Source organism: Phocoena phocoena, chromosome 9, assembly GCF_963924675.1.
Source record: "Phocoena phocoena chromosome 9, mPhoPho1.1, whole genome shotgun sequence".
In the NCBI taxonomy this organism is placed as follows: Eukaryota; Metazoa; Chordata; class Mammalia; order Artiodactyla; family Phocoenidae; genus Phocoena; species Phocoena phocoena.
In genome coordinates this window covers 47,582,254-47,606,273 of record NC_089227.1, presented here as the reverse complement: position 1 = coordinate 47,606,273, position 24,020 = coordinate 47,582,254, and the positions used below count along the sequence as shown (strand labels likewise).

The 24,020-nt window shown below is 41.5% G+C and overlaps 1 protein-coding gene across 1 annotated transcript; it reads right to left on the bottom strand.

The window, feature by feature from the left end:
- Positions 1-1,193: 1,193 nt before the first annotated feature.
- On the bottom strand, positions 1,194-23,181 carry LOC136127905 (serum paraoxonase/arylesterase 1-like). The gene is given in 12 exon segments (XM_065883553.1): positions 1,194-1,350; positions 4,216-4,343; positions 8,069-8,150; positions 9,363-9,390; positions 9,393-9,471; positions 9,473-9,563; positions 13,476-13,602; positions 16,844-16,958; positions 16,961-17,032; positions 18,281-18,336; positions 20,046-20,115; positions 23,125-23,181. Coding segments are annotated over 12 exon segments (1,062 nt in total).
- Positions 23,182-24,020: the final 839 nt, after the last annotated feature.

Here is a 24,020-nt window from a genome sequence, read left to right as displayed (position 1 = left end):
AATAAAAAGAGAAATACCAAGATCTGTCAAAGTAATTTTTTTCCCCCCTCTTCCATTTTCACTTTCAACTAAAACAAGCCTTGACTGGGTAAACCTGTATTAACTGTCAAAATACATCTATCAATCAAGAGCAAAGTGCACATTTTCCATGAAAATGACACTAAAAATAAGTTTCAGCCCTGGTAAAGTGTAAATTGCCCTGGTGAAGTGTAAATTGGCAGCTAGAATTACATTTGAAAGCACAATTATGGAACTGGGCATAAAGTTAAAAGATCAAAGCTCCCACTAGATGCTCCCTCGTCCACCTTTCTGTCCCCATCATGGCTTCACCATCACAGCTTCTGATACCTATTAGCCAGGTGCAGGTCTGTGACAAATCCATTAAGCAGTTGCCCTCACGCAGCATAGGGCAAGCTTAGAGTCAGCCCACCCCAGAGTATGGGGGATCCTTTCAACAGTTTTATTCCTAAAGCCTTAAATGTTCAGAAGACTGAATGTTAACAAATGGGGGATATTAATTTCTCTCTCACACACACACACAAACCGTAATTTATCTGTGACTAAACCTTTGGCGATGCAAAAATGAGCAAAAGTAAAAGGAGAGGTGCGGTAATTTAGGTTTCTCTTTACTGGGAAAGCCATATTTAGAAGGGAAATGGGAATGGGTCTGAGTGTGCCAGGATGTCTAATGGCTTTGCTAAGGAGGTAGGCCTGGAGCTGAGGACAGCTTCTTAGTGCCTGTCTGGTTGTCCAGCACGTGAACTGGAGGCTCTGGGTGCTGGGGCTCTGATGACATGTGCGTTCATCCTGCTTTTTGAACAAGACAAGGCAAGGCAGCCATAAGCTCACGTGCTCTCAGGGAAAACGTGTTTTAGGGAAAGGACTTTCTGGGTCACATATAGTTAAGTTACTTAAGACCTGACAACTGACGTAACGATTTTAGCAATTCCATTTAAAGGATTTTTACTGGTAAATGAAGTTGTCAAATATCCCAAGACTGATTTGATATTGTACTCTCAAAGAAGCCTTATGCATCACATCTGTTCCCAGCTAAACTCACTTTCATCTCTTGTGATGTCCAAATTTAGGGTCAGCATTCATTGTTCAGATGAGATCACTGTGGCCCCTTAGATGTGGCAAGCAGTTGAAATGAGGAGCTCCCTGTTGTCAGGGCATGGGTGCAAATCGGCCTGTTAGAGCTCACAATAAAGAGCTTTGTGGAACACAGCACCAATCAGCAGTTTCCCTTTGTATACAGAGGCAACCGTCCTTCCTCGTAACACTGTACCATTTTCTGCCTAAACCACTGTAACTTTGGGTTCTTCTAAAATCTTCTGGATTTGGAGCACCCATCGAAAAATAACATTAGATTAATATTTTTTAAAGTCACTCAAGACATAACTTTAAATATGGGGTCATTTCTCCATAAGAAGAAGCCTTTAGGTAAACCATATTTTGTTCCAAAATTACTCTCTATATCATACCTGTTTCCTCCTTGGCAAAATGACAGATTCTGATCAGATGATCTTTAACAGACATAGAGACTCAAAGACCTATAGGGACAAGAACTATAAATCAGTAGTACAGCCTGGGTGTGAGACATAAAGGAGCAGTAGGGACTATGGTAAATTGCGGGAAGGAGGGGGTATTACTCAGTAATAGTCAAATTATTGCCATGCTGGAATTCAGGCCAGTTTTTGTATATTTTCAGGTAAGCTAGGAATTTGGATGTTTACACTTAATTCCTGGTTTTTAAATGTGGCAATAAAAACAAAAACAAACACAAAAAAGAGCATTGCCCAAAAAAGAACATACCTCTCCACCACATTCATCATTCCTCTGAACTTAGGGTCCCAACTCTAAATGCGTAAGATTTCATGAGTTTGGTTTCCTCCATTTAGTTGAGCAGAAATTTGATTGTATCGTTAGCAGCAGTATAGTATTGATAGTATCTAAGATGGCTGTACATGATAGCCGATGTTTGACCATTCTGGCCCATAAAATGGTAATTTCATATGATTCACCTACTATACCGAGCACACTGTAAGGCAGGAGCCCAGGGTTGTATTTTGGATCTTCCACTTAACTGTTTGTTTCTCATTTGTAGAATGAGATGGGTGGGACCATATTAACTCTAAATTCGCTTTCAACTTTAAGTTCGTGTTCTTCTGAAGGCTTTAGGATAAAGTACGGTGACTTGAAGAACAGATACCGATATACAAAAACACCAAATATGGCAGAATAGGAAGGCTAGTGCTTGTTTATTAAAGGGTCAACGTGAGCATTTAAAAGGACCTCTCCAAAACAGCTGGACCAACGACAGATGTCTTAGGAAATTGCTGTAGCATTCACATGTCGCAGTTAGTTACTGGGAAATAGTTGATGGTGCACCTTGGCTTTAGGAAACCACTTTCTAATAAAACTAAATCACTCTCCTGTGGGTCACTGCATTAGACAATGGATCGTTATTACTTTTTGCTATACCTTACCAGATGCATCATTAGAAAGGAACTATTTTTTTTCCAGAACAGCAAACTAAGTCCATGCTATAGCAAATGGCCCAAGTTCCCCAAATGAGCTAACAAGCAAGAACAAATTAGAATCTAACATTCTGCCCAGTTCTGAGCAGTGAACACGCCACAGCATACATTGCTTCAATTCTATTCAGCATACCATACAGCAGTCGTAATAGCTAAGAACTAACAGAAGGCACAGAGGATTGCCATTCACCATAATCACAATTGTCCTGTAAACCCAGAGATAAAGGGCATGAAGGGCCAACAGGCAAATGGAAATATGTATCTGGTTTTTGTTTCTTATCCAAGAGACGTAGGCTTTAAAAAAAAATTTTTTTTTTTCAGGGGTGGAGGGTGGGATGAGACTGACTATTTTTTTTTTTTTTTTTTTTTTGCGGTACGCGGGCCTCTCACTGTTGTGGCCTCTCCCGCCGCGGAGCACAGGCTCCGGACACGCAGGCTCAGCGGCCATGGCTCACGGGCCCAGCCGCTCCACGGCATGTGGGATCTTCCCGGACCGGGGCACGAACCCGTGTCCCCTGCATCGGCAGGCGGACTCTCAACCACTGCGCCACCAGGGAAGCCCGAGACTGATTCTTAAAACTGAGCTTTAAAAAGAATACATAGCAGTAAACCATGTCAGAAAGTATACCGTGTATCTGACGTAAGTAACAAGTACAGTTAGTACCTACTGAAAACTCCGAGTCAAAAACCCCAGGTAAGTCATAGTAAACGTTCAGATGCCCCTGGCAAAGTGAGGTTCAAATTCTTGTTTGCACTGCTAAAACAATCCTCTGAAAAAAAGACCATGGACACCAGTAGGGTCTTTGGGTACTAAAACTAAGATGGAAGAGAAGTTCTTTTAAGCCCAGATCATTCCAGCAAGGGATTTAGGTTTCCATTCTGCCAGGAAGGTTTGGAGAGGATGGCCATCCCTGCTTTAGGACTGGTCCATAACACAAACTTGTGCGTGTACTGACACACAGGAAAAGGGGGTTGAACAGGAAGGCAGGTAACACACAAATGATTAGACCATAGCAATGTGGTATGGTATATTTTTTAGACTCTTGTGAATTGCCAAGTTGGAGGAACTCACTATTGAAATAAAGATATGGACCCCAGTCCAGTGCTTGCTATCCTAACCCAGCCCTCCAGGCCCACCCTCCACTGTGCTCAGCCTGTACAAAGCCCATTCAAGGCTCCCTTGCCCTCCAGCCTCCAGTAGAGGTTGACCACGGAGCAGGAGCAGGAGCAGCAGCAGTGGGGAGAGGGAGGGCCGAGAGGGAGGTGGGGTGCTGACCCCAGCCCCCCAACCCCGTGAGGCCCTTGCTGGTTGGCTACACCCCTCAACCAGAGGTCAGGTTCCCCTCCCAGCGCCTTCTCCACACACAGCTCCCTTCTCGTCTGGCTTCCGGTTACCATCCCTGCCTTCCTTGTTAGCCTTGGGGTACTGCGTTATCCCTGTTCACTGCCTGTGCCTACACCTCTGTACGTAGTGCCCTCACGAAGTCCCCTCAAATCGCCCAGTTTACATGTACCATCTGTCTCCCGCCTGGACTCTGATTCAAATGCCTCCCGGAGTCCCATTCCCTTTTATATCTGATCTCTGGGGTCATCTATCCATGGCCCCCTTTTATTTGTACATATAATTGAGATTTATCTTTTCAACCACTGATATGATTCATTTTGCAAACTAACCTCTGATCCAGTAGGATTCTCTGGGTCATAGAAGAAGATTTTCATGCCATTGGGGTGGCGACCAACCCAAAGGTCCCCTGTCACAGGATCCTCAGATACATTATCCATAAGTGTGTTAAAGTCCAGAGGCTTCTAGATGAAAACCAAGGAGAGAAGGAAGGAGAGAAAGTGAAAAAAATTTGAGAGGTGATGGAGCAGTACATCAGAGAAAACTATCATCCTGTCCTTCCTTGGTCACCACACTCCTGGCTCCGGGGACACGACAATTCTGCCCCATTTCACTAGCACTCAAGGGAATTCCTCTAGCTTTCCATCTATGCTAGTATTTTGCCGGTTTCCAGGACACACGAGGGAGGGGGAAGATCAGAAAACCAAAGAAGACTGTTAAAAGTTAGATGAAGGCATTTGGACTAACATCTGTGTATGAAATTAAAACTGAAAGAAAAAAAAAAGTTTTAAGTGCGGCCTAAAACAGTTCCTTCTAAAACGGCATGTGCAAATGATATTTTTATAAGCATTCAGAAAACAACCAGGAAATGTAGGTTCATTTCTGATGAGAACATCAATGAAATGTAGGCTCTTCTTTAATGGCTAATCATAGGCTCTGCAGCCAGAGGAGAAATGATCACCCGGGGTCTAATTTGTGCCTTGGAGTTGAGGAAAAGTTTCTTCCTTGGCTTCCTGATGTTATTCAACTCCCTGTTCTTCTGCTGCTTATTTTCTAAATATAAGTTGCAAGCATGTGATGACTGCACAGATTGCTGTCGCGGCTTTGTACCGGGATCATAAATAATACCAACGATCCTTAATTCCATCATTCATCATCCTGGCTGCCTTCTACTGGGGAGAAATCGCGTCTATTTGTTTACCTCTAACTCTCAGTTGGAGAAACAATATCTACCGTGTACCTCACACAGAGGCCAGCCTACCTCAGCACCCAGAGACCCTGTAATAACTGGCGGTGACTCATTGCACAGGCCAGAGCGTGGGCAGACAGACAGCTGTGGTGAGCCCACGCTGACCTGTGCTTCCTACTCAAAATGAGCTCTCTCCACATGGCCGGGAAGGGACGAGAGGGCTCAAGCATCGAGGCAGAGCCTCCTTTCGACCTTCATGCAGTGCCATCACTCATTCCTACCCTGGAAACCGGCAAGTCTGGCCAAAGGAGGCGGCTGAGCAAACATCCTCTGGCCAAAATCAGCTCCAAGTCTCCTCCATCCCCAAACCCCATCTATCCCAGTGTCAGACATTCTAGGCTGATAACGTTAAATTCTTTATGTGAGGAAAACGTTTGTTGCAGCGTTCTGCTATTATCTTTGGAAGGGGTCACGGCCAGCTGGTGAATTCCATGGCAGATGAAAGGCTGCAAAGATGAGGGTGGGGAGTGAGAGTGGGAGAAGGACACAGAAACCTGGGGTCCCGTTCATTCACTGCATGATTAATGAGCTCCTGCCTTGCACACCTGCTGAGCAAGGGGCAGGCCTGGGTCCTGCTGAGCAAGAGCTGACAGTCCAGCAGGGAGCCCAGCTTGGCCTCAGCAATGAACTCTTCCCTTGCAAATCCGTAATTCCTAGCAATACTAACTCACCACGATGCACACTCAGACCGCGTTTCATGCTTCCACAAAGTCCAGTGGAAATGTTTACATTCCTTGGTAAGGGAAACAGTAAATTATTCTCTTTGGGAAAAACTGGAACCTCTTAACAAATATCCCAATTTTTAGAGAGTTGGAACTCACTGAAGTGAGACTATTCATTGGCTGTGTCTTGGAATTTTTTTTTTTTTTTTTTGAGGAGGGGATCGTTTTTATTGCGGTAAAATATGTAAAACCTGAAATTTGTCATTTTAACCATTTTTCAGTGTACAATTCAATGGCATCAAGTACATTCGAAATGTTGTGAATGCATCACCACGATCCATTTCCAGAACCTTTCCTCATCCCAAACAGAAACTGTACCCAGTAGGTCCCCATTCCTCCCTTTCCCATCCCCTGGTAACCTCTATTCCGCTTTCTGTTTATGGATTTGCCTCTTCTAGGTTCCTGGAATCATACACTATTTGTCTTTTTGTGTCTAGCTTATTTCACTTCGCATAATGTCTTCAAGTTCATAGGTGTTACAGCATGATTTAGTACTTCATTCCTTTTTAAGGCTGAATAATATTTCATTGTATGTATATACCACACTTTGACAGGACATAAACCCATCTGCATCTCATCCCAAATTCTAAGAACAATCCCAGCTAGTTTATCAAATTTCTTGGCACTCCAAGTATCAATTAACTGGTCTTCATGAATATGATCCTTCAAAAGAAAGATAACATTACACTTGAAGGGGGGGAGTCTCAACTGAAATGTTGTGTCAGGAGACAGGCATGATTTGCTGCCGGAAGTGGGAGCCGAACCTGAAATAAGCTTTGCCCTCCATCTTGCCTCGGCAAGAGCAGTGCCTTTATGGTTCTGTGTTGAATGTATACTGGATTGGGTTTTATTCTTATAAAATCCTCTAACTTTCAATTTGCAGAAGTGCCTATAGTTATAACTACAATTTGTTTTTATTCCCCCAGCCAATATGAGTAATTCCATTTTACTTCAACTTAATACCAAACTAGCCCTGCCAGTGATTTTAATGTCAAACATGATGTTACATTTGATGTTGCTTCAAGGTAATTTTCTCAGAGTGAAGCCCCTCAGGACAGTCACTGAGACGCGCCGACGGGCACAGTCACTGAGACGCGCCGACGGGCACAGTCACACGGGGCCTGGGGACAGCGCTTCATATGCCGTGGGCAATTGTGACAGGGGAGCATTATCTTCGTGTTTTTCCGAAGCATTACTTTCATAATACTCCACTTTGCTCTTACTTCTTCTTTCCTCTCCTTTGTGTTTTTACCCCTTTTGCTCCAAACCTTCAGACCGGATCAGAATTGGTTCGGGTGAAGATGAAGCTCTGAAGAATGCCCTGTCCCAGCACGTTAAATTAACAATTAATTTGTTCAGTGCCTACTACGTGTGGGAATTCTTCCAGGAACACATAGAGAAAATATCTGTCCTGTGGCGCTTATACCCTAGTAGGAGAGGCACACAGACAATAGAGAAGAGAAGTAAAATACAAAATATGTTAGCAAAGGATGCTAAAAATAAAGCCATAAAGGAGAGAGGAAATGTGTGTGTGTGTGTGTGTGTTTAGCAAAGAGCAGAATTGCAAGTTTAGATGAGGTGCCCAGGGAAGGCCTCGCGGAAGTGACATTTTAGCGAAATCTGGAAAGGTATGAAGGAAGAGCCATGGAGATCTGGAGGAAGAGCACCTGAGGAGAGAGACAAGTGCCCCGTCCCGAGGCAGGGCCTTGCCGGGGGAGCCCCAGAAATACTCAAGCAGGAGTGTCTCAGCAGCGGGCCAAGGGCTGGAGACAAAGGCAGCAAAGGGATGGGCTGCCAGGGCACCTGGCGGCCATTGTGAGTACTTGGACTTTATAAATACTGTGCTATCGTATACAAGTTGAGGCTATTGTCTGTTCCATCAACATGGAGGGGAAAAAAAAGGGGGAGGCGGGGAGGGAGGGAAGGAGGAAGGAAGAAAGGAAAGAGAGAACTGAAGCACACAATGCCAAGCTTAAAATTCACTAGAGCAGAAAGAATCAGTTTCACAGGTGATGTGTGTGGTTTGCTGCTTCCCCCTCTGCAGCTAAGCAAACGTGAACGACAAACCCATATGATGCTGACGACTCAATAAAAGAGTGGGGAATTGGTTCTCACCCACTCCAATTAGACAATCCTTTTTCCCTCACTTTTAATTTCACAAATCAATTAGAATCTAATTATCACTCTGCAAACTTATAGTATTAATACATCTTACCTTCAATGGAGTTAAAGTCCAATTAGTGTGCTTTTCATACACATGAATCTTATGAGCCAGCACTTCAGATATACAGACATACCTTCAAAGAAGAAAGAGCTCCATCAAAGCTCGTGAAGCAATGTGATTCAGAAGGTTACCATGAAGTTGTAATAACTCTTCCTAGGGAAGAACTTTGCTTAGAGACTGGAAAATGGAACCTGTCTCAAAGCACACCAAATTCTGAAGGAACTCAATGAGTTGACAGCGGAGTTTTAATCTCTGAAAAGTTATTTCTAAAGGTGGGAAGCTAATTGGCACTGACTAGTAGGGAAGGAACTTAACTCTAACACAAATATCTGGGAGCAAAAGCATGACAGTGCTTTTCTTGGTTTGTCAACATAATGGCAAGCCCCAGGTTCTGCATTTTAGCCCCTCGTTTTAGGCCAGAGAAAGCACAAGAGAAGACAAGTGCTCGGCCTGTATCTGAGAGGAGACTTCCTCCCCTCTACCCTGAGTGCAATGTCACATTCATCATAACGATCTGTGGCCAGTCTAAGCACAGTGCATCCCAGGACAAAGAGATAAATGACTGCGCGATTATCTGCTATCTGTGAAGACCAGGAGATGATATGAATAATTGAAAACTGTCTGTGCTGCTTTCTCTACATATGTTACTACCCTCTAAATATGTTACTAACCTTCTAAGTATGTTACAAATCCTTCATGATACAAGACGAGGAGGATTTTATATACACACCAATGCTACCCAAAGTGTGGTCCCCAAACCATGGCTGGTCTGTGAATTGTTTCACGGTCACCACCAGAAAATAATGTAAATCAGCTACATCACTAAGCACACTACTTAGTGAGGCTGACTTTTTTCCCACGGTAACACTGTCTTTATGAAGGAAGTGGTGCCTTGATTTACATTTTGGTACAAGCTTTTTGTCGTGTCACAAACCAGCACTACTGATATATACATGCCTTCAAATTGTTAATCTCATTATACGCTCAAAAATCTTCCCTCAAAACAAAGCTGTTTAGTAATACTAAATGTTTATTGCAGTACCCCCTCTTGAAATGCACTTTTTTCCCCAAAAAAGCAACTTAAAAAGAGTATGCCTTCACAAAACAGAAAATTCTGATTTGATATATGTTACCCCCTGAAAAATTAAGATATTTTACATTTTCCCTAATCCTCTTACTGGGATAACATGTTAAAATGCATCCCATCATTTAGAAAATGAATATGCTCTAAAGATGTCTAAGGAGAATCTGGGGACATGCATGGCATTTTAAAGAGTTCACATACTTGCCATCAGGTGAGACGTTGATTCCACAGCAAAATCAAATCCGCTGGCCACCACTCGAACTTCCTTTGGACTGCAGTAAACAACAAATGAGCACGCTAGACCCGAATACAACTCCCAAGATCTCAGGTAGGGGGTCAACAAAATAGCGATCACTGATGGCACAGAAGTGTTCAGGTCCCACACCGACAATGCCATTCAAACTGCAATTCAAACACACACATATGACACATGCAGGTGAAGCCATGGTACGTTACAGGATTATGCATTGGCATTCATTAATGTCTACTTATAAAATCAAAAAGTGGAATGGAGCCTTCACAATAGCTGTTACAGCCCAGAATTATGTGAAATCAGTCCAACCTATACAATCCTCAAAGACAATAATTACCCTAAGAAACCCTAAAAGGTTATTAATTAATAGCAATGGAACATAAAAATCCTATATAAACTGTGTCTTTAAAAAAGTGTGTGTGTGTGTGTGTGTGTGTGTGTGTGTGTGTGTGTGTGTATGTTTAGATAGACTAAACTCCACAGACATTAAATTAGGCCAGGAATTATTATCAGGGCCACACATTTCTTGATGCTCATATAGAACAGTCCAAGTCGGCATCAGGCAGTGCAAAAAACCCTGGCAATCTTGAGACTTTCATCCTGGTGAAAGCTCTGCTACTATTAGCTGTGTGATCTAGGGAAAATCAATCATTTCACATCCCAGGGCCTCAGTTTCCTTATCTATAAAAAAGGAGTAGAGGGACCGGTCTATCTTTCAGCCTTACAGGATCACATCCAGCCATGAAGTTTCATAATTCTAAATGCAGTGAAATGTCTGTGAGCAAGAATGCTCAGAAATAGGATGCTGTGGCTTTTCCGGTGCTGTTCTGATTTTGATTCTCCCTGTGTTACTGAAAATCTAAGATATATGAGTCTATTTTTCTGCTTTAATAGGTACAACAGCGAACACATAAGTGAGTCATGCTGCGCTGATTGAGGTGACAGAAGTTCCCGGGGGCCATTATCTGGGAGAGAATTATCTCCGCTCCACTGCGGAGGGCGTCATGGCCAGCACATCAGCTCTGACGCAGCTCTGGGCTCCTGGGCGACTTTGATAAGCGTACAGAGCCTCAGTTTTCTCATCTGTAAAGAGAGGTTAAATGATTTTCCCAAAGTCATACAGCTCATTAGTATACGACTAAGGGTCAGAATCTTCATTTGTGGCACTGCAGCAGGAATTACAATGAGATGATGCCTGCTGTACGCTTCGCGGGGAGCCTACCAATCACAAAGCCTCCATCAATGGTAGCCACAGTTACTACATGAGAAAAAGGGTCTAGGAATTTAGGATTAGTCTGTACAGGCTTCAGGCATAAGCCTGCAAGCTGGGGTTTTTTCCTCTCCTTTTTAAAGGTAGATTTCTGAAATTAGTTTGCTTTATAATCCTTTGCTATTTTTCATAAAAAGGAGCAGAGCAGAAGGGTTTAGAGTAATAGCTTTGAAATCTGATGAACTCCATTTGAATTCCGGAGTTGCTTGCTATCATCCATGGGGCCACAGCATGTCCCTAAACTCTGAGCCTCTCCATACCTTGAAATGTTGGGGTAAGAATAAAATGAAATAATGAATCAAAGACACTAGCACCATGCCTGGCATACAGTAAATGACCAGTAATGACCACTGTGTTGTTAATATTATTAATAACATGCTCAAATTATAATAGTCATTGGAATATTAATGTTGTAGACAACCATATAAACAACCATCAAACACAAAGCAGAAAATATACATGGCTAATCCTTGGGTTGAGAGAGCAGAATTTTAGTTAATTGTGGCACTAACTATAGTTTGGTTCTATATTGCCGAAGATCAATATATTTGCAATTGCCTAGAAAAAAATACTCTAACCCTGGGAAATTGGACAAAATTGAGATTTCCAAGATTAAATAGTAAAACAAATAAAATAAGTTTTCACTATTTCATAGTGACTCAGAGCACAAGCTCCAGACTCCAGCAACCAGGGTTAAAGTTCCAGTTGTACCATTTATTGACAGTGTCACCTGAGGCAAGTGAAATACTCCAGGCCTCATTTTCTTTAATCCAAACTGGTATAGAAATAAAACCTAATTAAGAAGATATTTGTGGGACTTCCCTGGTGGCGCAACGGTTAAGAATCCGCCTGCCAATGCAGGGGACCCGGGTTCAATCGCTGGTCCAGGAAGATCCCACATTCTGTGGAACAACTAAGCCCATGCTCCGTGCACAACTACTGAGCCTGAGCTCTAGAGCCCGTGCTCCGCAACAAGAGAAGCCACCACAATGAGAAGCCCACGCGCCACAACAAAGAGTAGCCCCTGCTTGCTGCAACTAGAGAAAGCCTGAGCGCAGCAACGATGACCCAACACAGCCAAAAGTAAAAACTAAAAAAAAGAAAATATGTGTAAAAAGTTAATAAAATAATCTGTTAAATTGGTTATTGCACCACCCAACTTATAGTTGAAGCTCATTAAGTTGTTATTATCACTATTGTCATTACCACTAGCCCAGCTTCTCTAGTCTACATACTTTCTTCTCATTTAGATCCTGGGATTTAGCACATTCTCCAGACACTCAGTGTCCTCATTCTCTTTCCAAAATGTATTTGTTGAATGAATGTATGAAGAAACTCTCCCACCAAAAGCTGTTGTCTGAACTTTCATGCAGATGAAGACCTGGGCTGTAGTCTGTAATGGCCACTAATTGGTTGATTGACTTTCATCCAGTAACTCCATTTCTCGCCGATCTCGGTTTCCTCATCTTCAAATCCACCAGGTAAGAAAGGAGAGGAAGGAGCACTGGTAACACGGAGCACACATCACTTACCAGGTGCTCTGCTAGGCACCTGCATGTACATAACACACTGTTTAAAAGAAATCTAGATTTACAAATTCAGAGATAATTGAATTCTGCAGGTAAATTATTCAAATAGAGGGAAGGATTCTAGAAAATCATAATGATTAGAGGATAAAAACTGTTTGGGAAGATAGCGTCAGATTACTTTCCTAAATCCATCACTACCTCATAAACCAAACCCTAAGGCAAGCGAGGATGTTGACTCTGTGTTGGGTTGTTGGGGATCAGGGATCCATGTGTGTTTTCTTTCTCTGTATGTCATACTGTCAAGGAGCCGGGGATGGAGCTCAGTGTCACCAAAGAGCTGCTCTTTCAAAAATCGTGTGCAAAACAAACAGCAGAAGAGGCAGCACAGGGAGGTCTTAGAGGCACCAGATTTCAGATCTCCTCTTAGGTATGTATTTCTAATTCTCAGAAACATGTAATATTACATCTTTTAATATAAAAATAAATAACAAATAAGCTCAAAATGTGAAATTTGTCTATGGAACTGGCTTGGGTTTGAAATACTAAGTCTGGTTTTCGAGAAAAGCAGAGTGTTTTCTTGCTAAAAGATTAAAGGAACATTCTCTGAGGCCAGGAGCCATAAAGCAGCATCCAGCCAACCTGGGAAATGAGGGATGGGTCTTCTCTGAGGGGCTTGAGTCCTCAAAAGTTTCTGCAGAGGACTTTGCTGGTGGCGCAGCGGTTAAGAATCTGCCTGCCAATGCAGGGGACACGGGTTCGATCCCTGATCCGGGAAGATCCCACATGCCACGGAGCAACTAAGCCCTGTGCATCACAACTACTGAGCCTGCGCTCTAGAGCCCGCGCTCTAGAGCCCGTGAGTCACAACTACTGAGCCCACGGGCCACAACTACTGAGCTCACGGGCCACAACTACTGAGCCTGTGCGCCTAGAGCCCATGCTCCACAACAAGAGAAGCCACTGCGATGAGAAGCCCAGGCACCACAACGAAGAGTAGCCCCCGCTCGCCGCAACTAGAGAAAGCCTGCACGCAGCAACGAAGACCCAACACAACCAAAAATAAATAAATAAAATAAATAAATTTATATTAAAAAAAAAAAGTTTCTGCAGAAGAACATTTGGAGGAGTTTGTGATCATTAGAAAGGGGAGTTGCCATTATCCCCCCACCCCGTCCCCCACTCCCTGCCAAAAAGAAACACTAAAAGTGGATTAACCATCCACTGGTGTTAAAGGAAAATAGAAATATGACATACCCCAGTACTTAGGCAGAAGTTTGTGTTTGATGGTTTTCAGATGCAAAAGTGACTTTTCTTCTTCTTGAAATTTAAACAACTCAACCGTGGATTTAAAATCTGGATGGTTCACCACCAGCAGGTACACGGTATTATCTGAGAAGAGATTAAAAACAAAAATGGAAACATTAACCGAGCTGTCAGCTGTCAGCCCTGTCTCCAGAAAGCAATTTCAACCCACCTCCAACCAGTACTTAGGGTATCAGGCAGATGGAATATTTTCATCTCTTTGTAGAGAAGCATTTGTGATTGCTCCAAAGAAAAATGGCTAAAGGAAGACCCAATGACAGTCTCTAAAAACTCCAGACTCCACAAGGGGAAAAAAATCCTCAACTTAAGTGAGCAGCCCTTGACACTAAAACTCCGAAGAGCTTATTAAGCTTTCTACTGCAAATGGTCTCAGCAAGATGCAGCACTGAGATAAAAGAGATAAAAGATGTGAATATCAATAAGAGAAGGTGTGCTCAGGTGTAATTTACCCAGTGTGAGATGATCAATTCCATAAAAAGAGCACGCGAGAGATAATATCAAAGGGAAGCAGATTCTGGGAGTCAGTGCAACTCTGAGACATGAAAGAGACCAGTTTAAGTGGTCAAGAAGGTCTGATCAGAACCAGCAAGTGAAGTTAGGCCATAGTCTTTGCCTTTGGAAGCAGTGAGTCTCTGGAAAGCTTTGACGTGACTGAATTGGTGTTTAAAGGAAAATAGTGTAAAGTTTAGGAGGTTGAATTGAAGAAATTTGAACACAAAAGCCAGCTATGAAGCTTCCCATTAGTCCATTTGACAAGCAAATGTTTATTTTAATTGGTGCTAAGTGCTACAAAGGGAAAACAAAACCAGATAAAGGGATGGAGAGTAATGAGATGTCTTCTTCACAGGAGTCAGGGAAGTTCTGAGAAGATGATGTCAAAGCAGAGATCTCACGAAATGAGAAACTGAACTATGTGAATATCTGGGAAAAGAGTGTTCCAGGCTGAAGGAAGAGAGTGTGCAAAGGGTCTGAGGCACCCGTTTCCTTGGAACACTTAATGGTGAGGTTGTGGCTGGGGGAGTGAAAGAGTGGGAATACTGAAGCCACAGAAACAGAAGCCAAGGCCAGTCTTCGAGGCTTAGGATAGGGATCCAGGGCTTACTTATAGGGGGCTTTCAACCAAGGAGTAACATGACCTGTGCGTATGGCAGTAATCCAGGCACATGGAGATAAGGGACTGGACCAGGAAGATGGCACTGATAGGAAAAGACAAGAAAGGACAAGAGAGGCATTTGACAGGAAGTATCAAAAGTCCCTGATGATGGCTGAGGAATGAGGGAGTCGGAAATCAAACATAAGTGAGGACTAAAACCCGGATTCACATTTTGCACAGCAGATTCCACCTCTAGGAATTTATCCTAAGGAAGTATTCACAGAAGACATATGTACAAGAATGTTTATTTTGGCATTGTTTTCAATGAGCATAAAGGTGGGAACAGGTTTAATATCCATCAACAGATGAACTATATTATGGTACTCCCACACAACAAAATTCTAAAGAGCCATTGTAAAGTAGCTCTAAATGCACTGTCAGAGGAGGGAATCCATGATGTAGTGTTTAATACAAAAGCAATTTATACGAGCACTTGTGTAATATGTATGTGGTTACTTTTCCCATTTTAATTTAAAAGAGCATGCACACACCCAACACCCTATTTCTTTGCACTTAAAATATTATGAAAATAAAATATAGTGTTGATAAATGGGTGAAGAGGTCATTGAAAGAGAAAGATATATGGATATATGGACATATTTCATATATACATATATGGAAGAAGAGAAGTCATATGGGGTAAACATGAAGAATGGAAGGTAAGAGGATAAAGAATTACTTTTCGATATTTTGAGTTTAATGTGGCTGTAGGAGAGGAACCCAAATAGAAGTATCTAATAATCTGAAGGGAGGGAACCGAAGAGTTGATTAAAATCACCATCATCCACTTTGGGGGTGTTCTCCTAGAGAGCCGGCACGGTTACACCTGTGACATGGCTGAACTTTCCAAAATAGAGAAAATAAAGAGGAGACAAAATATTGGTCCTTTGGGGAATGCTCAGAGAATTCGAAATGAGTGACAAAATAATAAAGAGGGGAGACAACCTGCAGCAGAATCAGAATAAGTGATAAGAATAACAGATAAGTGTACTGGAATATCAGGGAAGGGCGATTGATCAGTATAAAATGAGATGGAGGAACGAAGTGGGGAGGGAGGGAGCAGAGGAGGGGAGGGCAAGGAGGAAGGAGAGGCGGAGGAGGAGAGTTGGAAGAGAGAGAGAGACATTGCTGATAACTTTCAAGGCAGCAATTTTAGCCCGCCAAAATGGGAGAAGTCTGCAGGGACCAAAGAAGGGATTGTCTGATGAGGAGATGGACGACAGGGTGATTCTCAACCCTGGTCTCACATTTTTATCTCCTGGAGAGCTTGTAACAAGCACTACCGCCCAAGCCTCCCTCAGACCAACCGAATCAGAATATTTGGGGCTGGGACCTGGACATCAGGCTTTTTAAAACTCTCCTGGTGCTTGTGTGTGCAACCGGGATTGAGAGTTAATGTGGAGACCAAGGAAACGGCTGCAAAAAGAAGGGAAGAAGTGGGATGAAGGCATAAGGGATGAGGCAACATGTTAAAATGTGGAGAAGCAGTTTGAAGACTACTAGAGGCACCAGTGGGCAGGGAGGCATTGAAAGTGACCATCCGTCAGTGGATCTGTAGGTTGCAGGTGTCTTACGTTAGAAAAATCTATGCCTGTAAATGCCTGGATCTGTAAAATTCTTTAAGTTGGAAAAACCCATAATGATTAGAGCTGAATATCATTACTATAGTAATTACAGAGATAATGTGAATGTTGGTATTTTTAAAATTTAGGTGTTTTGCAAATCTCAAATATTTTAGCATTCTCAAGCCTTTACGTGGTTATAACTTTATATTTTTTTTTTTTTTTTTTTTTGCGGTACGCGGGCCTCTCACTGCTGTGGCCTCTCCCGTTGCAGAGCAACAGGCTCCGGACGCGCAGGCTCAGCGGCCATGGCCCACGGGCCCAGCCGCTCCGCGGCACGTGGGATCCTCCCACACCGGGGCACGAACCCGTGTCCCCTGCATCGGCAGGCGGACTCTCAACCACTGCGCCACCAGGGAAGCCCTATAACTTTATATTTAATTAACATGAGGGTAAGTTTAAAACCCAGAGTAAGAACATAGTTCATGATTATACTTTAGTTGGATGAAAAGAAATATTCTTTCATTAACACTTTTCTGTTTTTTTTTAAATTTGGCTTTATTTTTAATAAACATTAAATAAACATTGTTACCTTCATTTGTGAATGCGCTAATCCCATGAGGGTTAAATGAAGACGAATCAAAGTTACTTCCAGTGATCCTCAGTTCCGACACTGTTGTATCCTCTTCAACAGTGGACATGATCCGCTGTCCATGTCCGTCAGAAGTATTTTTCCAGGCTTATTGGGTTCAGAGCTCTTTATTCCAGGATATTTTAATCCCTTATAGAATAATGGAGGAGAAAACACAGGCACTTTATAAATACTTCAAATGTGGATGGAGGTGGTAGATGGCACATGGGTTCACACTGTCTGGTTCCGGCCACAGGGCCACATGGGAAACCTCTTAGTTGGCTTGTGCAATAGGCCCACGGGGTCTCTGGGAGCCATGTGCTCCACCAGGTGACCCCACACAACAGGCACAGACCCTTCTGTGTGTGTCGAATATCACAGCTATCAAGCTACCAACCCATGGCAAAGATAAAAAAAAAGAAGAGCAGGCCAAAGAGACATTTATGAATGGGCTTCAATAATATAAGCAAGGAACACGGACAGAACATTGGTTATGGTTTTTAAACCGTCCCCTAGCAGGTTCGTTGGAAGCATCTCAGAGATGAGGTTTAGGGGAAGTCTAGTAAGCAAAGGGAGCAACTCCTTTCTTAGCCTGAAGGTAGAACAACGACACATATCTATTTGTTTTACGTATCTGGGTCCCATATAAGATTTTGCTGGAAATATACGTTCTGTTCCTTTAAAAAAGAGTTTGTAAGACACTTCTGCAGAGGATGACTAGTCTTCCATCTTCATAGGAGCAAACTGGATTGAATGAACTACAACAGGAAGCAAAGGGTTTTCAATGGCTGGATGACTTGTACACTGTATCCTATCAACTCTGTTTTCCTAGACTAGGTTGTTGACTTCTTTTGTTTTGAGGTATATCACCAACTGCAATGATCTATACGCAGGAGAGGTTCAACAACATGGTGGCTTTTCTCTTCAAAGTTTGGAAATTGTGGAATAAAATATCAACGATTTTAAATTAAAAGGCTTATTCTGAAAAGTATAAAAAAAGATAAAAATCTAAGTGATGTGGGAGGGGATATATATACACACACATACACACATATATACACTCAATTCAGCAAATATGTGAATATACCACTTAAGTGCTTCAAGGAATAGACAGATGAACGGGAAGCCATTCTTGAACTCACTGGACTCACAAATTGCCACAATGGAAGACAGGGGCATATAAGAGTTCACTGTATACACAGGAACACAAATATGCATAGAACATATACTATCAAAATCATAACATCAGTATGAATGCATATACGGTTTGTTTTTTGAACCATATCACTGCTCATTTTACTTGAAGATGGGCATTGGTATAAAAAAGGCTTAAACAAAAGACAAGCTGCCAGTCCTAGAAAATGATTCAGAGCACAGTAAGTGAAAGGAAACACTTACAGAGCTAATGAAAGCCAGTCCATTACGAAGTATCTCCAAATCTTCAGAGCCAGTTTCTGTCAGAAAAGAGAATAGACAGCACAGATTGTTTCATACTGTTGCAGGAAGCTAAGGGTCCTTTTCTTTTTTATCACTCTTAACTTGAAAATAGGGCTACATATTTAGCTCTTCTTTGATAGGTTCATTTATTTATTCCAGTTGACTACTGTGATTATCTAAAAATTAAAAGCGATTCATATATTGAAATAAAGTATATTTAAAACGTACACTTAATATATTTGTTTTAAATTGATGGGCTAGAACTTTTTCCCTTAGAGCCCAAAACCTCTTAAAGTACATGGAAATTCACTAAATGTACAAAAGGTACAGTAATTTGAAAATAGCCTGCTGTTTTTTAAAGACATAAACTCCCAATATATCTTGATACTTAATAATTCCAAACCAAATAAACTCTTTGAAAACCCTATTGGAAATATAAACAAATTCCAAATGCTTTGGTTAAAATGGGGATACATTTCATATGCCAAATATGCTTTTACTATTAATATAAACATCAATAAAATATCACCAAATTAGTTATGCTTTAAGTACATGTAAATTTTTTGGATTTCAATCAATCTCAAGACATATGGAATTTTTGATTTGGTATTAATCATTTTAGTGGAGGTGTTTGTTTTTCAAATATCCAGTGATATTTAATATCAATATCATGTTTGTTTTCTAGAAAAAAAGATTACACTATAAGATATCTGACCAAGCTTACTGATGCTAACTGCATTAAGTCATGTGGTCTAGCCTTTCCAACCTCAGTCAACTGAGATAAATAATTCTAAAAAAAACCCTCAAAACATAACAAAAGCAGATTGGGACTGACATATACACACTACTATATATAAAATAGATAACAAATAAGAACTTGCTGTACAGCACAGGGAACTCTACTCAATACTCTGTAAAGACTTATATGGGAAAAGAATCTAAAAAAAAAGTGGATATATGTATATATATAACTGATTCACTTTGCTGTACACCTAAAACTAACACAACATTGTAAATTGACTATACTCCAATAAAAATTAAAAAAAAAAATAACAAAAGCATGAATGTCAAACAAGTTGTTCTCAAATAACAAAGCTGGTTGGTTGAAGCCAGATGGGGACTTGAGTCCTCCAACACTCCTGTTGGTTGCCTACCAGCTGCTATTCCCTGGCCCTTTTATCTTTGCTGAAGGGTCAGTCTTCCACAAAGGAGGCCCATAATTACCTTCCCAGCTTCCTTTGCAGCTAGGGCACCAGCCTGTTGTCTAGCTCTGATTAATGAGATCTAAGGGAAGATCTGCTGAGAGTTTCTGGGAAAAACTGTCCTCCCAGATATTAAAAGAGAGATGCATGAGGAGAAGCCCTGTGGTAACTGCATAGGTGTGTGAGGTCTTTTAAAAATTTTATCCTTTACTCATTGCTTTTTGTTCCTCTTTTGTCCCTCCTCTGCCATCTGCTCAGGTTATATTACCATAAAATCAAACACTGTCTATTGTTTTTGCTAAACAGACCAAACAAAAACAAATGATCAAAAAACAGTCAAAAACATTGACAGTAGGTTGGTAAAGTCAAAAGTCAAGTAATTTGGTATTCATAACTACCTACTGACTTAATAATACTCTCCTGATTCGTAGTTTTATTTTTGAACAAAATTTAACAGGTATATTAATCAAATAACTCGCAAGATAATACTTCAAGCGAGATACTGCCTCCTCTCAAATACTTACCTATTCCTTTTCCTAATTTACAGTTAGGAAGTTCTACCAATTTTACTCTTGGGAAGCATTTTTTCTTGTTCTGGGAGAGAAAAAAAGGAATCAACTATGCATAAAACTGTCCAGAAATTATAATTAAGTTGCAAAGGTAAGTAGCCAATAAAGTTCTCCTTAACTGTACTTTTTGCCTGGGTTTCATTCAACCCCAGGGTTAGTGGTCCCTGAAACTTGAGCAATTCTACCAGACCAGACCTGAGCCAGACACATGGGTCCCTGGGCACAACATTCAGTATTTATTTAGCAGAGGTGGGTAGATACACAAAGGAGATACATAGTGTCCTCTTGAGGACTCTGCGCTTTGGCAGAACAGGAACTATTTCATCAGCTGTGTCAGGAGTCCTAGGTGGAAATTTGGGTTAAATAGCAACAGGGTTCCAATTTATTCCATTGATGTTTTAGGGCTGCTGACAGATGGGCCTCCTGCCCATCTGCCCAGTGTGGCCCCAAAGCCTGGACTGGACATCTGCTTTCGGGTGTGTTACTTGAAAAATGCAGGTGGGCTTAAAGGATTTATAACTTCAGAAAATCATACCCAAGGCCAACATATAAAAAGCCATTGCACATACACACACCCAAAAGTGACTTACTAAATCTGAGTGCATAAACATTGCGGGGAACATGTGAGTGAAGGACAAAGGAAAAAAGAACAGATGTGAGAAGGAAGTACCAGCAGGCTGCCTGCACAGCACAGAGCTATTGACGCAGCATTTGAAAGAAATGGACCACAACATTAGCACAGCCAAGAGAGCTAAACAATAAACATTTTTTGAGAACTAATGATACAATACAGAGTGAGCAGCAACAATTATCCAACAATTCCTAGAAATCTTATTTGACTAAAGACAGACAGGCAGAGAAAGTTTTCACTTTGCCTTACTGATAATTTAGTCTCATAGAAGGAGGAAGGTGGGCTAAGGGTGACTGGACACTTTGCATAAAATTTCTAACAATATGGTATAAAATAATAGGAATTTGGAGGTGACTGATTATTTCATCTTTTCATTCAGATAAAAATGTAGCATGCTCCTACTATCATGCCATTCGCTATCAATTCTACCCTCTACGAGGGTCTGAGCTAAGAGGTTAGCAGTGGGGTCTAGTAATCAGCTTTGCTAAAGCACCATAGTTCACCTTGAGGCACAGAGTAGAGAACCTGGGTGCTAGAGATCCAGAGGTGAATGGATAGATGACGAAGACCTGGCCTGCAAGGAGAGGGTGGGTCCCTGAATGATGGACACAAACTTAGAAAGCAGACTTCAAAGGAAACTTGGGATCTGCCCCCATGACCTGAGAAACAAAAAGGTATTTCAACAATAGAAATCTGACATTATAATCAAAAAAGTTTACAATAAATAAAAGAAATAAAAGGGAAAGTTTAGAGCAGTGCCTTACCAACTTTTCAGACTAAGACCCACGTTAGGAAAAGCATTTTACATGGTAGAAACACACATCTCACACACACACACACCCCTGAAACAAAGTTCACAAAGTGATACTCACCCTAATACATTTAATAAATTCTTAACTTTTCTACTCAATTCTATTTCATTTATTTAAAGATGCTGGTCATACAAATAACAAATATTGGTGAGGATGTGTGTGTGTGTGTGTATATATATATATGTACACACACAATGGAATATTACTCAGCCATAAAAAATAATGAAATTTGCCATTTTCAACAACATGGATGGACCTGGAAGGTATTATGCTTAGTGAAATAAGTCAGGCATAGAAAGACAAATACTGTATGTTATCACTTATATGTGGGATCTAAGAAATAAACGAATGAAAATAACAAAAGAGAAACAGACTCACAGATATAGAGAACAAACCAATGGGAAGAGAGAAGTGGGGAGGGGCAATATAAGGGTAGGAGATTAAGAAGTACAAACTACTATGCATAAGATAAATAAGGTACAAGGATATATTGTACAGCACAGAGAATATAGCCAATATTTTATAATAATTATAAATGGAGTATAATCTATAAAAATACCGAATCACTATGTTGTACACCTGAAAATAATATATTGTGAGTCAACTATAATCCAATTTTAAAAATAATAAAATAGGGCTTCCCTGGTGGCGCAGTGGTTGAGAGTCCACCTGCCGATGCAGGGGACACGGGTTCGTGCCCCGGTCCGGGAAGATCCCACATGCCGTGGAGCGGCTGGGCCCGTGAGCCATAGCCGCTGAGCCTGCGCATTCGGAGCCTCTGCTCCGCAACGGGAGAGGCCACAACAGTGAGAGGCCTGCGTACCGCAAAATAATAATAATAATAATAACAATAAAATAAAAATAAATAGGTAAGTGTTGATCATAATTTACTAAATTGATTTTGTGATCCACCATTTTGAAAAACACTGGTCTACAGAAAGCTCCGTGAATATACAGAGTGCCCCAAGGAACTCAAAGGACAGGTACAAGATGTTAAGAGTGGAGGTCACAATCAAGGACATTACAAAGAGTGACACAGAAGAAGAGTCAGTAACGTGCAATCAGTGAGTGGGTCAAGACTTGGGAAAAATGCCAAGGATAGCCAAATTAGCTTTTTTAGAGTCAAAATCATACAGGAAGAAGAGGTATGCAGCCTGGCTTGCAAGGTTCATTAAATGTGATGTGTTCACAGAGGGCAGAGAAAAGCAGAACTGATCAGCCTGTATTCTAACTTAGGCTTCTCTCTCATGGAAGTTGATCTCTAACCTGGAAAAGGCAGAATAATCACAGTTAAAGGGAGCCCACAGTAGGTAAGGAGGCATTAAGTGAGCACTCAGTTGCTCTGGGTTCAAATTTGTGGCCAAAAGAAGTCAAATCTCAACAGACTAATCTTTATTAGTACAGTTCAGGTGCTGTAATTACTCTGCTTTAATCCTCAAATCTCTCCCTGAGGTACTGTTTTCCCTATTTTATAGATGACTAAGATTAAGTGGCTTTTCAAGGCTACAAAATTAGGAAGTGGCTGAGCTGGGATTAGAACTGAAGTATGAATGCAAAGATCACATTTGGTCCTCTGCCCAGCAAAATTTACCGGTGTCACCACTTCCAAAAAGCTGAAGGAAGTACCAGAAGACAATTCAGCTTGCATTACTATAAGCCAGCTCATATTTTTCTATTTTATTTTCAATTATCAGGAAATATCTTGTCAAGGGCTTGATTAAGTCCAAATGTTCCAGGTCTAAAGGATAAAGTTCAATGTTTGAGATGGGTCGCTGATTTATAAGCTGCTGCTGAACTCTGGCCAGAAATCACATACTCCTTGCTATGAATTATTCTTTGCAAATACATGCCAGCTCCTTACAAAAGAAAGCAAGGATCTTTAGCTATGCATTAAGAAATCCATTCTGGAACTTTCCTTGGGACCATATGCATCCTCGCCCGGTCTACCTTCTGCCACTGCACACCCCTCATTATTCAATATTCCTTATTGGGTCCTACTATCCTTAAAAAGATGGAATTGGGATTTGAAATCAGGCGCCATGACACCAAGGACCCTTTTCTCTACATCACTTTCTTATGCAAGTTTTCCCTCCACCTAGTCCTTCCTGCTAATCCACCTGGAAGATTCTTTCTCACGATGTCCGCAGCTCCTACTGATACTCTGTGACAGGATTAGTAACTCCTTCATTTATCCTCATGAACCTTCACGTATACATCCACAGAGGCTCTTACTATATTGTTTTACAGTAATCCGTTTGTGGTCTCATTGCTCACAGTAAACTCTGAAATCTGTGAGTGAATACTATTCATGCATTCATACAGTGCATCCTATTCATCCCTGTGACTTCCCACATGAATACAGCACTCGAGGAAAAAAGAAGGTACTTGGTAGATGTCTGCTGAATTGTTTTGTGGAATTAGTAGGCTAGTGCATCAGATGGAGATGATGTTGGTTGCACTGATAGAGGAGGGCCAGTGAGTTATTCG